Genomic DNA, 10,628 nt, shown 5'->3' on the forward strand with positions numbered 1-10,628 from the left:
CACTGCTCCCTTTATTCTGAGACGACTGTTGGGTTTATGTTTTATATTTTATTTGCACTGCAGTTTGAGAGTAAAATGTGTTGCTTCCCCTTGGCATATGGTATAACCCCACAACAGAAGGCATCCCATAGCAGGTTTAACATAACAGTAGCTGTCTTTAATATCTCCCATGTTGCTGTCCTTAACGCCGAGCCTGTAAAATATCAGAACTTCTGTCCTCTGCTCCCCAGACAAGTACAAGCCTGAGAAATACAATGTCACTGCAGGGACAAAACAGGGAGATTAGCAAGATGTGTGTGGGGGGGGAGGGGGGGGGATTATCTTTATATGGTGTTGTGGGGACCATATGTTCCCAACAGTGTAATAAAAACCTGCTATTTTGACATTATTTTGACCTTTTTTCAGGTCCCCACAAAGATCTGTGGAAGCAATAAAAAAAAAAACTAAAAACGTCAAAGGTCACATGTTTAGTTTTTGTTTGGTTACTTGTGGTTAAGATTAAAGCTGGGTAAGGATTAAGGTCGTCACGTTGGGATGAGAGTTTTCCCCATATAAATCGATGGAGAGTCCCCAAAAAGATATAATTACAAACGTGTGTGTGTGTTTGTATATGTGCGCGCGTGTGTGCGTGTGTGTGTGGCAGGGAGGTGACACGTACTATCTGACATCCAGGCAAAGCGCAATATGTAGACATTTCCAACAAATGAATTGCCATCCCAGCACTTGGGTGAATAAAAGACCAGTTAAGACAGTCATAACTGATGGATGGTGGGGGCGGCGGGTGTCTGTTTATCTCCAAGATTACGATTTTCCCGTCTCTCCCATTCGCCGGTGTTTAGGGGAACGAGGTCTCCTCCATAATATAGCCACAGCCATGGAGCCAAAAGGCGATAGCGGGAGGATTCATGTGAACCCACACAACTAGCGTGTTCCACTCTCTACATGCAGTACAAAGCGATCTGCGTCAGATCAGCCCTCGCTTTATCGGAAAGCCTGTGGAGACGATCAAGGATTTATTTATATGTCGTGTGCGATTGTGGTTACGGATGACTGGCGGTCTGAGACAGACAGAGCCCAGCTTCTGCTCCGGAGACACTTTTCTCATGGCTCCGCTGCAGATAAGAGTCTCGCAGAGCAATCTTTCCATGCACCTGTGAAAGGTGAAATTTTAGAAAGAGAGAAGTCATGCATCTGACACTTTTTTTTCAGCTTTTACTAAAACAATATTGATGTTGGAAATGTAGTGACATTGTTACAAAATAGCACAGGCTTAGTAACACATAGCTGTGGAAATATTTTCTTGTCGACGCTTTGAAAAGTAACCAAACACTTGTTGACAAAATCTATCCAGTAACTGAGCCATTGTCTACTAATTTATATGAAGCATATATATATATATATATATATATATATAGTTAAGTAGCTGAACTTAACAGAAGGGTTCGATCTAATCAAGATAATTATATATTTAATAAATGAAATAATTATTGCTAAATATTTCTGGATTTCCATACTTTATATGTTTCTGCATCCGGAGATAGTAATAGATAAGCACATTCTGAACACCTTTGATGGGAGGTTTCCTGAAATTATGCCAATCTAAAGTTAAATTCCAGATGTTCAAGAAAGAATGATTCGTTGTCATCCTGACTACCAGCAAAGTTAAAGTTAAAGCCTTTAATGTTCATTTCGCCAGGATAGAGCCCATTATTTCCCCAAACTGCCAGCATTATATCTAAAATGTCTTATTACAAGTAAATTGCATGTTTTGAAAAGTGAATCTGTGGTGATCATTTTTATTACAACAACAGCCACTGGAAAAATACTAGGGATCTACAGCATGGCAAATTCAGACGGACATTGTAATAAAAACGCAAGTTTTAGTCTACAGTTTTTGTTTAATTGTTTGTTGGTTTGTTTGTTTACTAACACGTTTACGATCCCTTCCCACAACTAAAGACTGAACTACAGTTCAAGGACTTAACTTCCAAGATTTCGTGTGCCGATAACTGCGGATAGGGCGCCCCCTGGCGGAATTATAATTGTTTCCCCCGGTTCGTTTACTGTTGCCGCGCAACGGAACCGTTTCCGCCAACAGCTTCGCTTTGGCAGAGAGGCTTAGGTGCCAGCGCCGTTAATCGGCGAAATGGCAGCCGTTAAACCCAAGGAAAAAGTTGTGGACGCTGTTCACCAAAATGCCATTCGGGTCGAGACGATACGGAAGGAACTACAGTGTCAAAAACTGTACACGGAGTTTCGTATCAATCCCTATACAAAGTGTACGGTCACACTGACTTATACGATGCACGCTTGCAGTTAGGAATAACTAAAATATTATCTTGGTGTTCTTGACATGTACCTATTTATGTTGCAGTTCATCCATTAACTGACAAGCCCATGGTAAGGAAAACCGACAACGATGAAGAGGGGGACCGTAAGTGTTATATGTATACAGCTGCGCTGTGCGGTTTTCTTAACCTCTTGCGGGATTAGAGATAAAATGCAAGAGAAGGAAAATGTTCAGTTTGATCACTAAAATGCAACAGAGGTTAGAAAGAAAGATTGTTCGTATTGTTGGGGGCAACAGTCTGACACCACTGGTAAAAACTTTCTATTTTGCATTCCTTTCTCATTAAATATTCATTCATCATTCACTCATTTTCTGTAAGTCATTTTCTGTGTTGTCATATAAGCACGGAAGAGTTCATTACAAATTATTGGCGTAAAAATTTGATTAGCTGAATCGTTGACTGCACTTGAGCCGGCGATGACTCCAGACGTTTCTGCAAAACCTAATGATCCTTGTTACCCCAGCATGGTTCGATGCTGTTCCAAAAAGCATCTTGCGATGTTACTGAATGATTGACTTTCTCGGTGTTCAAGTGCCCCCATAAATGTGCTGTGAGGTTGAGGTCATTACTGCCCTAAATCTCAAACTTGGTCTCATCAGGAAATGGGACTTATTTCTAATGATCCACGGTGAAATGCGGGTATGTCTTTAACTCGTGCCAGAACTTTATTTCCAGAATTAAATTAATGTAATCCCGGATTTTCAATATGGTCTCACTTCGGATCCCACTGTATATAAATAGAAACAAGATTCTGTTCTGAATCTACCAGGCTGTGAACTTCTCTGGTAGATAATTTCCATAAGCAAATGGTTACTGCATTCAGTGTGCTAGAATGTTAAGATAGTAACGTAGACCAAGGAATCGCCTGCATTCTTCATCTGCATGATTAAACTTCAAAATCACATATTTTCCCATTTATATAAGACCTGGTGAACATGGAACCAATATTTTATAATTTTCTTTTACAACACCTGACTGTAGCAGACACCTGTAAACCTTCCAAAAGGTATAGCATATAACAAAGCGCTGTCATAACTTGATAAAACGTAACAAATTTTCATCGCATGTGATATTACGTTACACACCATGAGACAATGCATTATGTGATGACTCAACAGAATGTAACAAATTTATAGACTACATTATAAAGGTAAATTGCAACATCACCCTATTATCATCATCATCATTCAATTTATTACATCCTATCGAGTTACTACATGATGCATTGTTACGCCACCTTATCTTCCCTTTCTTTTTTGGTGGTATTTCATGTACTTATTGAAGCAGAGATTATAATCATTTCCTATTATCCATCAATCTTATTTTCTATAATTGGGATCTATTTACCTACCCGAAGTAACTATCATTATTTTCTGTCAGGTGCTTTTCTGGAAGTCATCCACAGAGGTCAAATGGAACCAAGAATGAAGTACACCCAGCCGATGACTGAGAGCCAGGAGATTGGCTGGATATCAACACCCTTGGTAAGGCGACTGACAGACACGGCAGATGTTAAATATCTGTATATATTCCTGCTTTCATCACCATTGCATTTAGGATTTAAATATTTCGCATAAGGTTAAACCTGACTAATGCTGCTTGAATGCACAGATCATTTCGGATCGTGGCGACCGAAGACTCAACTTTCCTCGTCAACAGTCCGAGATCACCAAGTTCATGGATGCAGCATGGCGGTTACGGGAGCAGACACAAAACCTAGGGTAGACATTTATTGTCCAAAATCATACAATTCATAGCTGGACAATACAAATGCTATAAATAAACTGTGGACATTCAAGAACATGCTTTAAATCATGTCATATGGATGAAATTCTTCAAATACACTGTACCCTTTCTACTCGTGTATAAAATGAAGTTCGGCAACATGGCAAATGGCTATAATCGAGCAATCTTTTTCAAATTAATACATTGGCATATTGTCATTGAACTCTTCATACAACTATTAACATTAAATCCAGTCCTCTCAAGTTTTCTGGGGGGAAAAAAATCTGTCATCCAGATGAACTGCAGGAAACTGTGTAGTTTCAGTAAATAGTTCCATCAAAAATTTCCACTCAACTATAACAATAAAAATTTGCCAGAATGAAAAAAGAAAACTAACATGCCTGTATAAACACCATCTTGTTTTCCATGTTTACGGAGGGGAGTCAAAAACCTGAATTCTTCGCAGACATCACAGCCTCCCTAATTCAGTCGCCTCGGAGAGACTTACAGAAATGACAGTCTGCTGTGGTGCCGTACGTTGGAATGCAGGAAGCTCAAAGAAGCGCGTGTGATTTTACAGGCTACTGCACGATACTGCTGCACACTGAGGTTGTTGGTTTGTTTAACGACAAAAAACACAGCAGCCTAAGGACGCCTGCAGGCCGTTAAGAGCGACTCTTCATCTTCCTCCGTGCGTTTTTGCCTGGTCGCTTCTGCAAGTGAATCATGAGATAAAAGAAATCAGACAAACAGCAACTCAAAGTAACTCAAAACACTTCCGGCGCCTTCCCACTGGCGCACTGGATTTTCGATTTTCCACTGCAGAAGGGTTGGCTTGGACTGGAGACCGAAAGCCATGTAAAACCGAAGAGGGGCTCTAGTACTTTTTTTAAAAAGATGTTGAAAATTTTAAAGTTCAGAGTTATTGGGATTGCATCAACATATATAAAAATATATAGAACATATGCTTTCTCCTTCCGATAATCCATTCGCAGATTACTGGTATCTCCGCGCATTTCGACTAATCAGACTTTATACAGACACTGCGGCGGACGGGGTACATACATTAGGGATGTTCTTTCCTCCTTTGCCAAACTTCTTCCCCCCTTTCCCATGAGCCACCTTGGCTCGGAAGCCTGACACATCGTCATGGCTCTCCTTGGTGTTCCATTTGGAACCTCGCTTCTTCCCACCGAACCCAAACTTCTGATCTTTGTACTTCCTCTTGGCACTGGGGCTGTGAATTTACATAATTATACTGTCAAAACGGTCCACTATAACCTACCTCACAACATTTTGCAAAAGGCCACAGGCAGGTCATGGCCACTGACAAATTTAACACTGGCATATCTACCAAAACAATTTACTGCTTTACAGATCTATGAAGACAGCTCTTACGCTTTCTTCGCCGCTGCCTTGTCCAGCGCTTTCTTTCCTTTGTCTTTATCTCCGTCCAGGAAGTCCAGCTTGTCAGACATTCCTACAAAGGATAAACAAAGTGTCAGTAAATCTAGTTATTCATTTATTGTCTAGTTATGTCTACACTAGTTTTACATTTCTCAAACTGTCAATTACAGTTTCTCTTTATAGGAAATGCAATGATATGAAGTGGACTACATAGCAGAAATGCTGTGGTGAACTAATTTTGTTCCAGTCCCACACTTAAATTTCACTAATGGGTGCAAAAACTCCAGGATTAGGATACTGAAACCCCTCTCTGGACCAGAACCCCTCGTAATTACTCCAGCTAGCAAACAACACTCCTACTCACTTCAACTAAATGGCATCATTGGTGGTCTGATCTCTGTTTGGTTATCCTTAAATCTAACTATGACACTGACATGGAAAGTGGGATTTTTAAGATTCCCATGTTAAATTCCAGCAGATGGTGCAGGACAGTCTAAGCGTGTGCGATTTGACAGTATTAGATCGTGAACATTTAACATTTCTCCATGATCTGCCTTAATGGAGAGATGCTAGTATCGTGCTACAGTGTACATTGTTAGTTGCGGTTCTAGAGCTCATACACGCACCTAAACAAGCAAAATTCATTTTGACACACCAATAAACCAGTAATAGCAAACATTAGATGCTGCCTTAGATTTGGACTTTGGCGAACAAACCAAACTGAAACTGCATCACACCTTTCTGATATTTCTTTACAGCTGTCATCATGGCCTTTTTCTCTTTCTGTCTCTTCTGAAGAACTTCAGTCTGAACCTGAAAAACGCACAACACACATCTGGATATTAAACGCAATTGAGACACTGAATGAAAAGCCCCGTGATTCTATCACGTGTCGTTTGTAAAGCTGGGGCAGGTGAAGGACGCACCTTCTTGCCGTACTTCCTCTGTTCTCTCAGCTTCTTGGCCTTCTCAGACTTCTCCATCGCCACCTGTTTCATCATTAGCTTTTTTCTAATCTACAGGGGGGGGGGGGAGAAAAGACAAGTACAATATGGTCATCAAACGCAGAAAAACTCAAAATCATCCATCACGTTTTACCATTTTCTGCATATGAATTTTGGAATATTGTGATAAATATAAATATTGTGCAAAGCACCAATGCCATTTTTAGGGCGTATCACCCGGCCCTAGTCAAACCCATTTCCTGGAATGAGGCTAAGAAAACAAACAGCAATAAAAGGGACTGTCTGAGTTTTTTAGTGTTATGTCCTATGACAAGAAAGTTTATTCTTAAATGATGTATTTATTAAAATTAGATTTCACTGCAGTCCATTCAATTTGTCTCCTTTTTCATGTTCTGAATCTGTTTAAGGGCAATAAGAGAACTTTAAGCAAAAAATGAAGAGCTGAAGTGAAGTAATAATGACTCGAATCGCATCACAATTACCGATACGGTTTGATATGAAAAACAATGATCATGATTATCAGCAAAATATTTCCCAGCCCTATGTACCGTTTTCTAAATTCAGATATTCAGTCTGGAGTAAAAAAGCAAGCATCCCCATAAACACACCTTTTGCATGTGCTGATCACTCTTGGCCATTTCAGCAAAGTAATCTTCTGGGCGCTTGGTGGGAAGCTTCAACATCTGCAACCGTGGCATCGCCTCAAGGACGGCCGCTTGCGCCTGCCGGTAACTGGGAACAAATTTGAGACGAAACATTGAGTGTATTAAACAGATTTGATCTTAAACTCCTTGAATGCTGTCATTTTGCTAACAGATAAATATTCGTCCCGAAGGGGTTCCTCTCTCAAATACTTCAAATATGTTGTCAAATACGCAGTGTCTAGATTTCCATGTATTCCTTTTCATCCATGCCTACCTTTCCTATTATTTTTAAGATGGATTCCCCCCCCCCCCACTCTCATACCCAAACAAGCCCCCACCTTCTCCCAAGAATTCTGAGGTCCACAAAAAGACAGGGGAAGTCAGTCAAACAGAGTACAGACATTACAAAACCTTACACACCATAAGCCATCTACGAACGATAGTTCCCCTAACCACATGCGTCAGGATTGTGGGGCTGAGGTTTGTGCATTATGCCCTTACACCATTTCCAGTAAATACTGCACAGATTCCTGCCCTTTTATTATATGGGGAAGGAATAAAAAAGGATCACTATATAAACCAGCACTGGAGTCATGTATCTTGCTCAGCTTTAAGCATCAAACGAGATACTCACAAGTGCATTTCCCTCTGGAAGTCATCCTCAGCATTAATTTCTCCACGATCCTCCAGAGATGTCTTGCCGTCAGCTTTTGCCACAATATCAGCCACAGGACCGTTTGTTAAGTCCAACCTTTCCACCCAAGGAAGATTTCTCCGGAAGTCAGCCAAGCATTGCTTGAGACCCGCCTGTAAATGTTTCCCGTCGATATTCAACACTTTTTTTTACAGCAGATGGGACACTAGCGCTTTCGCGCCAAACACAAACAAAATACAGACATTTCACACGTTTGCTCATTGATCCAACAAAACAGAAATTACATAAATGTTACACCGGCACTCACCACATTATTGGCCTTCTTCTTAGCTTCTTGTAGAGGAATATTCAATCCCGGCTTTAGCAAACCTTTTGAAAAGGCTTCTTGAAGCTGAAAAAGTATTGAAATCTCGATTATGAACTAAATTCCCTTCTATGTTTCATAATTAGTCCACATTTTCTATTGCAATGGTAAAATTAGTTTAAAAAACTCTTCATAAATCTATATCTGAATGTCACAAATGCCTTTTCAGTTATGATACAAACTTAAATCAGTTACGACTTATTCAATGAGTTACATCACACTACCTACATTAATTATATAGCATAATTTAGGGTATATGGCTCAGTTAGGTATACAAGTAAACAATAATAAAATACCTCTCCGTCTGAAATGTCGCTCTCTTCTTCCTCTGATCCAACACCCAACTGATTATCGTTCTCGAAATCTTCCATTTTCATTTAAATATACCTATTAAATAAAAATCTACAGTGAACTATAAACTCATGCCAAGTTAAGTGAATCGTCACATGGGTAACTGGAGGAAGTTAGCCTCGTTCCGTGCGTAAATTGTTCCGAGCAAGAGCAACAACTTCCAAAGAAAGGTTCCTGTTTGAATTCCGCACTACGCGGTGTGTGTATGTGCGGCTGGGCGGCTGGGTTCGGGTGCGGGTGTAGCCGAGAAAGGTCGTTAATGTTTCCATCTTGTGAACTTTAATAATAAAGAACTAACGAGAAACCGCTATCACTTATAATCAACTCTGCCATTGTAGAATTTACTGGTCATCTCTGAGTGCATTCTAGTGTGAGTTGTTTCCACTGTATAATTCTGATAATTGAATTTATTTGTTTGCGTTGTCTAGGTTGTATTCATGTTGTGATACAACTACTATTCGATAATAATAATTTTTATGGAGTGAATATTGAATAAAGTCGCCCAGTTTATTTGTTTGTTTGTATAGTTGTTTGCATATACACGCACGCACACACACACACACACAATAAATATTCAGCCGACTGTCCAAGGACGTATATAAAGAGAATATTTTATTTCTACTCAGTCAAACTACAGAAAATCAGCATTGCATAAAATCTCCTCTGTACTGCAGGAGCAAGGCACACACACAGATTACTGCATAATTCAGATACATTATATAGTACAAAAGTATTGGGACACGCCTCTTAGTCATTGAATTCAGGTGTTTCATTCAGACCCATTTCCAAAAGTGTATAAAATCAACGCCTAGCCATGCAGTCAAATTTATAAACATTTTGTGAAAGAATGGGTTGTTCTGAAGAGCTCAGTGAATTCCAGCATGGTGCCGTCACAGGATGCCAATAAGTCAGTTTGTGAAATTTATTCCCTGCTAGATATTCCATGGTCAACTGTAAGTGGTATTATTGTGAAGGGGAAGCATTTAGGAACTACAGAAATTCAGCCATGAAGTGTCAGACCATGTAAAGTAACAGAGTGGGGTGACCGAGTGCTGAGGCGTGTAGTATGTAAAAGACACGGACGCTCTGTTGATTAAATAACAGCTTCATGGGATGGGCCTCCATGTCCCCATTCTAACGAACAGCTTTGGGATTGCAAGCCAGGGCTTCACATCCAACATCAGTGCCTGACCTCACAAATGCTCTTCTGGATGAATGGGCAAAAATTCCCACAGACACACTCTAAAATGTTGAGGAAAGCCCCCCCAGGAGAGTGGCAGCTGTTACAGCTGCAAGGGGGGGGGAGTGACTAAGGTCACAGCTGTATACGATCAGGAATAAGAAGAAGACAGCACTGCACTAAGGCATGTCACAGCACTGCACTAAGGCATGTCACAGCACTGCACTAAGAAAGGCATGTCACAGCACTGCACTTAAGAGTCTTGGTTTCACAGCAGTGGGGTTATACTGCTTCTACATTCTAACTGTGTAATTCCTCAGCTCTCACTTTCCCTCCATAAGGCCGTAAAGGCAATGTCAAGCTGTTGCATTATTCAACATTTTCACAAAATCTTTTTTTCATACACCTTCCATAAGCACTTAACCAGAGGCCGCTTGCAAGAAAAAGGCAGAGGATTCACCCTAGATGGGGTGCCAGTCTATCAAAGGTCACACACACCTAAAGTGTATGGCTGTAGGGAACCCAAACAAAGGTCACACACACCTAAAGTGTATGGCTGTAGGGAACCCCATCAAAGGTCACACACACCTAAAGTGTATGGCTGTAGGGAACCCAAACAAAGGTCACACACACCTAAAGTGTACGGCTGTAGGGAACCCAAACAAAGGTCACACACACCTAAAGTGTACGGCTGTAGGGAACCCAAACAAAGGGCACACACACCTAAAGTGTACGGCTGTAGGGAACCCAAACAAAGGTCACACACACCTAAAGTGTACGGCTGTAGGGAACCCAAACAAAGGTCACACACACCTAAAGTGTACGGCTGTAGGGAACCCAAACAAAGGTCACACACACCTAAAGTGTACGGCTGTAGGGAACCCAAACAAAGGTCACACACACCTAAAGTGTACGGCTGTAGGGAACCCAAACAAAGGTCACACACACCTAAAGTGTACGGCTGTAGGGAACCCAAACAAAGGTCA

The 10,628-nt window shown here is 40.8% G+C and overlaps 2 protein-coding genes across 2 annotated transcripts; one reads left to right on the forward strand and one right to left on the reverse strand.

The window, feature by feature from the left end:
* The first annotated feature begins 2,076 nt into the window (after positions 1-2,076).
* Positions 2,077-4,152, forward strand: fam183a (family with sequence similarity 183 member A). Its single transcript, XM_048976100.1, has 4 exons — positions 2,077-2,279; positions 2,375-2,434; positions 3,732-3,835; positions 3,963-4,152. The coding sequence occupies exons 1-4, from the start codon at positions 2,147-2,149 to the stop codon at positions 4,074-4,076; spliced, it is 411 nt and encodes a 136-aa protein (XP_048832057.1). The 5' UTR covers positions 2,077-2,146; the 3' UTR covers positions 4,077-4,152.
* ebna1bp2 (EBNA1 binding protein 2) lies at positions 4,067-8,610 on the reverse strand. Its single transcript, XM_048976094.1, has 9 exons — positions 8,408-8,610; positions 8,055-8,138; positions 7,727-7,899; positions 7,057-7,180; positions 6,410-6,499; positions 6,221-6,296; positions 5,475-5,556; positions 5,142-5,313; positions 4,067-4,789 (listed from the first exon to the last, which is right to left on the reverse strand). The coding sequence occupies exons 1-9, from the start codon at positions 8,486-8,488 to the stop codon at positions 4,742-4,744; spliced, it is 930 nt and encodes a 309-aa protein (XP_048832051.1). The 5' UTR covers positions 8,489-8,610; the 3' UTR covers positions 4,067-4,741.
* Between the last annotated feature and the right edge of the window lie 2,018 nt (positions 8,611-10,628).

Source organism: Brienomyrus brachyistius, chromosome 15, assembly GCF_023856365.1.
Source record: "Brienomyrus brachyistius isolate T26 chromosome 15, BBRACH_0.4, whole genome shotgun sequence".
NCBI classification, from domain to species: Eukaryota; Metazoa; Chordata; class Actinopteri; order Osteoglossiformes; family Mormyridae; genus Brienomyrus; species Brienomyrus brachyistius.

Bases quoted from the DNA above. Each gene is read 5' to 3' on its own strand.
- fam183a (XM_048976100.1), top strand. From the start codon at position 2,147: ATGGCAGCCGTTAAACCCAAGGAAAAAGTTGTGGACGCTGTTCACCAA. The intron at 2,435-3,731 runs GTAAGTGTTATA...ATTTTCTGTCAG, and splicing joins CAACGATGAAGAGGGGGACC to GTGCTTTTCTGGAAGTCATC. The intron at 3,836-3,962 runs GTAAGGCGACTG...TTGAATGCACAG, and splicing joins GCTGGATATCAACACCCTTG to ATCATTTCGGATCGTGGCGA.
- ebna1bp2 (XM_048976094.1), bottom strand. From the start codon at position 8,488: ATGAAAATGGAAGATTTCGAGAACGATAATCAGTTGGGTGTTGGATCA. The intron at 7,900-8,054 runs GTGAGTGCCGGT...AAACATTTACAG, and splicing joins AGAAGAAGGCCAATAATGTG to GCGGGTCTCAAGCAATGCTT. The intron at 5,557-6,220 runs GTGTGATGCAGT...TATCCTTTGTAG, and splicing joins TGTAAAGAAATATCAGAAAG to GAATGTCTGACAAGCTGGAC.